Source organism: Scomber japonicus, chromosome 3 (genome assembly GCF_027409825.1).
Source record: "Scomber japonicus isolate fScoJap1 chromosome 3, fScoJap1.pri, whole genome shotgun sequence".
NCBI classification, from domain to species: domain Eukaryota; kingdom Metazoa; phylum Chordata; class Actinopteri; order Scombriformes; family Scombridae; genus Scomber; species Scomber japonicus.
Genome location: NC_070580.1, coordinates 4,338,734 through 4,344,733, shown reverse-complemented (window position 1 = coordinate 4,344,733; position 6,000 = coordinate 4,338,734). Strand labels below are relative to the sequence as shown.

At 38.6% G+C, this 6,000-nt stretch overlaps 1 protein-coding gene across 2 annotated transcripts; it reads right to left on the bottom strand.

The window, feature by feature from the left end:
* Positions 1-1,998: 1,998 nt before the first annotated feature.
* On the bottom strand, positions 1,999-5,441 carry LOC128356294 (acidic mammalian chitinase-like). 2 transcript variants are annotated; one of them, XM_053316789.1, is made up of 11 exons: positions 5,241-5,265; positions 5,098-5,124; positions 4,775-4,982; positions 4,607-4,663; positions 3,771-3,936; positions 3,526-3,650; positions 3,308-3,431; positions 3,035-3,217; positions 2,825-2,941; positions 2,603-2,735; positions 1,999-2,246 (listed from the first exon to the last, which is right to left on the bottom strand). In XM_053316789.1, exons 1-11 carry the CDS (start codon positions 5,263-5,265, stop codon positions 1,999-2,001), a joined length of 1,413 nt encoding a protein of 470 aa, XP_053172764.1. The 2 variants fall into 2 exon arrangements, with proteins under 2 accessions (XP_053172764.1, XP_053172765.1); XM_053316790.1 differs by lacking the exons at positions 5,098-5,124; positions 5,241-5,265 and adding an exon at positions 5,433-5,441 and having other exon boundaries at positions 4,775-4,965.
* Positions 5,442-6,000: the final 559 nt, after the last annotated feature.

Genomic DNA, 6,000 nt, shown 5'->3' with positions numbered 1-6,000 from the left:
ATTGTAATCAAGATGTACATTTTCCATGACTTTTGAGTCTTATTTAACCTTTGCCACCTCTGTTAATCATAAAAGTGCGTGGACTGCAGAAATAACTTCTGCATTACTGTGCAATGTTCTTTTCAGATACACGTAGTACATTTGAGAAGAGATTTGCATGATTTCTGCACTAAGAATCTTTTCTCTCTCACTCACAGGAGTCAGGCAAGTGATGCCATCTTCTAAACTTAAACAGTTTTATTTAACCTTTATTTACTCAGGGAAGTTTCATTGACACACAGTAGATCACATCAATAGGGTTACATATATTCACAACTGGAAGCTGTGCAGTATACAACCACAGTCTGACCTGCAGGCATGGCTGGGCAATGTGGGAAAATTCCCAGGGGCCCTTTAGTGGAGAGGGGCTGTCAATGATAGGATAAAGGGAAAAAAGGATGCACTTTTTTCTTCTTTCCTTTTCCTTATTTTTGTTGGGCTCTACAGAAATATGACACAGGGCTTGACTCATTCTGATATTGTTTATTATGATCACTGTCAGAAACCTTGTATGTCCAAAACACAATATGGAGTTACAAGGTTTCCAGACAGCAGTCAGCAGCGTTAACCAATCACAATAAAATAAAAGTTGTTTGGGGGACATGAGCTTCAGTGCCCATAGGCCCTTGGGGGTACCGATTTAGCCTGGCCTGCAGGCCAATGAGAGGCTACACTGGAGCAGTTGGTTAAGGGCACCTCAGTGCTGGTAATGAAGGAGAGACAAGTGCTGCTTCATTTTCCCTGTCCAGATTTATCATTCCAGATTGTACCTTGAGGTCAAAAGCCTGCATCTCTAACCTTGACGCCCCCATTGCCCTACTAATTAGAGTAACTGTTGTAATGAGACAAAATAAATTAAGATAAGCAGAGAATCAAAATAGGTTAGAGTGGAAGAATGCCAATTTGCTTGACATTACATTATTTCACAGTTAAGTACACTGTCATAAAAATAACTGTATATGTAATAGCTCAGACTCATGTGGATGTTATGGTGTAAAAACACAATGTATTTTACTCTGAAATTTGATGACTTAACCTTGGCCTAAAAACAAAAGCATCATGCAGTTAATGATTCAGTGACTCACCAATAATCAATTTTGATAATACTGAACAGTTATTGACAGTTATTGACCATGATATGTTTGTTATCTATGGGTTTTGGCAAGTGTATTGGACAAAGTCTGCAAAATCACTTTCATACTGTACATGAGCATGCCTCTCTTTAGTCTGGACTGAATTCAAAAGAACTACAGAGTTCTCTCTCATCTTTCGGATGGCACTGTCATTCTCTTTGTTATATTTATGTTATTGAGTGATATTCTCTTTGTTTGAAAGTAGTTTTTTCCCCTTAGTGTTGCATCTGATACATCAGTTTAGCAATTTATATCATATTTTGGTAGGGAGGTGAAAGTTCCAACTCAACTAAGCCTTTGGTGCTGTGACTTATCACCACTGTCTAACTATGGAAACCACCATTCAGTGTTCAACAGGTGACTGATGACCATTGTATGTAAGAGCCTAGATTACTTCCAAAAACTGTCTCAGTAATAAAAAAAACTATCATGGTATGTGTTCTGTACAGTTGTTATTTTACCTCACTTTGAGTACTCAAAGTGAGGACTGAATATCATATTGTTAGTCTTAATTATTTATCCTTTATTCAATTTATACAATATTTATATATTTTTACAATAGCTAATCCAGTCAACCAAAGTACTTCAATGCTTTAGTTTGCAATCTGCATTGTATATTATACATTTCATTTTATTTTACATATAAGAACGTACATTGTAGCTATACATGTCTAATGACACCTTCACTTAGGTGAATGATTGTATACAGATTGGATACAAGAACATTTTTACAGTCTGTTTAATGACTGACATATGCATTGGTTGTAATACACATTGTCTTTACTCATGCCTCATGACTCATGACTCATGGCTCATGGCTCATGGCTCATGGCCAGACGCAGCATTTGCAGCTATCATCAAAGACAGATCCAGTTCCACATGGCCTCACATGGGTGACACCAGCAGCGCACATGTAGAAGGTGGACTTGTCGTCTGGGTTGGTGTACAGACCGTCAGGTTTGCCATTACAGAATCCGGGCCCTGGAGCATGGGTGGTGGTGGTGGTAGTGGTGGTTGGTTTGGTGGTGCTAGCACCAGGTTTGGGGGTGGTGGTAGGAGGCAGTGGGGGCAGCACTGAATGGTAAAGGGAGAGGAAATGTATATTACATTTGTGTATAACCTGACTATGACTAATTTTATTTTTGCTATTTTTGACTTTATAACTGCAACAGGTTCATTACAGCCCTCTAGCCCACAAGATTGTGTTATAAAAGAATACCATTTTGAACATGCATGTATGCATTTTTTTTATATAGAAAATGACTGATAGTTCAGAATATAATTCATAATGTTGATACAAACTGGACTTATATCATATAACGATACGAGATTCAAGTTATTCAAAAGAGTCCACGGCTATAATTACTATAATCACTACAGTCAGATAACTCTTAATGAATAAATCTGTACAAAAAATGCTTTTGACATACCGATATTAAGAAGTTTGTTGAGATGATACATCAGAGGGTGTGGTCCCTCTCCACAGAATCGTCCAGCAAAGTCATCCAAATCGAGGGCCCACACAAAGGCACCGCCAAACTTCTGTTCCTTCAGGTATCGCACCTATAGGGACAAAAATGTATGGAATTTAGTATGAATACTTTGGATAGACTGTCAGTGTGTTGAAAATATACAGCTGAAGTGTCACCAACCTTGGTCTCATAGCTCTCCTTGTTATCAAATCCCACCCACTCATTGTTCTTAAAGGCATATGGAACTTTCTGGTCTTCAATCCAGTTGATGGTGGTGCCCTTCAGGAAGCCACAGATCTAGACAACAAACAATTAGCTCATGTAGCTTTACAATTTGCAATACATTCTACACATATGATTGTATGGGTTTACTCCATTACTAAATTGTACCTCATAGTAGGCCCAGAAGCCAGCTTCACGTGTGTATGATCCAGCCGCTGCAGGGCCGTTAGCTGGGGCTCCAACACCAGTCTCTGATGATGTCATACGGAAAGTACGACCATAGGTAGCAAAACCCATCCTCAGCTTCTCCAGTGGGGTACCCTGGTCTCTCCAATACTTCATGGCAAAGTCCTAAAAAAATTGAGGGAAGAGGTGAAGTAGAATTCTGACAAAAAGTACTGCAGTTCATTTGTCTTTAAATGACTACTACTGTGTTCTTACGGTGTTAAAGTAGATGAGATCACCGGAGTCCTCAGAGCCGCGGTACAGAGGGCTGTTGTGTCCAGTGAACTGCTCCCAAGTTCCATGAAAATCATATGTCATCACATTGATGAAGTCCAGTTCTCTGAAGATAGGGAAAATGAGTTTGGTCATTTCAAAAAACCTTTGAAGAGCTCCAAGGTTCCTCTCTCAAGAGGAATTCAAGGCAACACACTCACTTGGCAATCTCAGCAATTTCATATGCGCCATCGATGGTTCCCTTTCCAGCAGCCACTGCAGCAGTCAGCATGAGCTGAGGCTTGCCGGTCTCCTTAGCTTCAGCTGCATAGGCAGCAACAAGTTCCTGCAAATGCACAGTAAAAATAAAGTAAGAAAGAAGTACAACATGATGTACAGTGTAACAGAATAAACAGCAGTTTAGTAATTTTAGTTAAAAAGTAAACCAAGAGATATCAGCACCCACCCTGCAGAGCAGAGTGAACCTCGGTTTGTCCTCTGGGGGACTTCCACGAGCTCCAGGGTACTCCCAGTCCAGATCCAGACCATCAAATCCATGAGTCCTCAGGAATTTGATAGAAGACTGGATGAACCTCTGGCGGTTGGCTGGAGTGGACACCATGATGGAGAACCTGCGGGAGAGATTGAGATCTGTTATCACCAATCATTTGAGTAAAATAGGCTAACAGCTCTTCTGCAGACCCTAGCTTTTGAAAAACAACTGGTTGCTATTTTAAAGAATTTACATGATTAATTACTTTATTAACACATTTTAAATCTTTATATATCAGCTGGATAGCTACCAAACCACATAACAACCACGTCTGGTTAACTATGTATTGTTGTGTTTTTCTGAACATACAGTGAAGCTAACTGGAAGGATCCAGTATTGAAATTAGCTAGGAGCTGAATGTAAAAAAGAACATCAGCTAAATGTACTTGCTGCTACAAGACTGCTACATTTACTTGTTTGATCGACATATATTTTGTCTCATATTTGGCACTGAGTCGAGTGCAATACATGGGACAAGTGCAATACTGTGTAGATCATTTGTTGTTGTATTTTCTGTTCATGTTTTTTGTTGGTGTTTTATGTGTCTGTGTTTACAGCCCTTGTAGTACTGCTGTCTAAAACAAATTTCCTGCAAGAGACAATAAAGTTTATCCTTATCCTTATTTAGCCAGATTTTTTGCCATAGTTCAGAATGTGGCTGATGGGACACTGGTCACATAATTCTCAGCACTCTTTTATTTGGTAAAGACAAGTGAAACATGCATAGTTATGGTGTAAAATGTACTCACTGTCTTGAACCGAAGTTCCATCCACCAACAGCCAGCAGAGTCTTCAGATGAGGATTCCTGGAAACAGCAGAGACAGTAGGTTTGGACAATGTCATATTACCATCACGCAAACATTTACTCTACTACAGGCTCCATGGATACAAGGGTGCCTCAATACTGGCCACTTACTTGTTTTTCAGGCTATTGAAAGACTTGTACAGGACATCATCATTCCATTCATAGGTAGTCAGCTCATTGTTATGGTTGAGGATGGAGAAGGCATAGATCAGGGTGGTACAGATGAAGGGGTCCACATTCTGTGGCAGGAACTTGCCCTCTCCAGGTCTGTACTGGGACCAGTTGGTGAAATAGCATATCATCTCATGGTCGGCAGTTGCTGTGTAGGGAGTAAAGGAATAGTAACAAAAGCAATGATTCCAGTGATACAGTACAAGTGCAAAGACAAATTAAATTATGCTATTTGGTATGATCCAAATAGTATCACAACTTACCCAGCTGGCAGAGCACCAGGCATAATCCTAAAAAATATGAAAAAGTATGAGTCAAAGAAGCGAAAATCACATAAAACGGTCAAATTGCTGAAAAAACAATAAGATAAATATTAAGATATAATTCAAATAAATTCTCATAATACCTGCAAGGATGGTAAGCTTGGTCATCTTAGTCTTAGTTCTCACAACTTCACGATATAACTGTAAAACAAAAAGTGACACAGGGTCAATGATAGAGGCAACAAAAGAAAGCAAAGCTATCCACACAAGAACCACAGTGATCAGACCAGGTACAATAAATAACTATACTATCAAGACAAGTTGTTTAGACTCACCTTGGGACTGGGTGACAAAGCTTAATATCGAGGTTTCAGCCTTTTATATCATCAACTGTGCAAAGAGAGGAGGAGTTGTCCCAGCCTGTGATACATTGGGGTTTATATACATATTGATAAGATCCTGCAAAGTTTGAACTACGTGTAGACAATAATTTACTCAGCACAACACTCTGTTCTCAGCCTGCACGCAACTCATGACCCGGTGTAATTTAGGTCATATCACTGATTATTATATGATTCATCAGCTAAAACTTCCTTGTAGTATTGTTTATCATAATCCTGATGTTTTACTTTTTTTTAATTTTATTAGTTTTGAATTCAATCAACTTAAAATATATGTACAACCATTTATCTATAAATAGTTTATTTGACCATTAAATATTCATTTGATGAAACATTAGTTTCATACTGCTGAAAATAAATTGCTTAGACAGACATCAAAGACATCAAATGGAATGTACTTTGATATAGTCACAAGACAAAGATTATCTTTGATCAATTTATTGATCATAAAATGTAATATAAATATGTTTTTCTCCGGGATGCTGTTTTTGCATATATAGAG

Excerpts from the sequence above, each read along its gene's own strand:
- LOC128356294 (XM_053316789.1), bottom strand. The coding sequence starts at position 5,265 with ATGACCAAGCTTACCATCCTTGCAG. Across the intron at positions 4,983-5,097 it reads CCTGGTGCTCTGCCAGCTGG|CAACTGCCGACCATGAGATG; the intron begins GTAAGTTGTGAT and ends CTCCCTACACAG. Across the intron at positions 4,664-4,774 it reads TTCAATAGCCTGAAAAACAA|GAATCCTCATCTGAAGACTC; the intron begins GTAAGTGGCCAG and ends TGCTGTTTCCAG.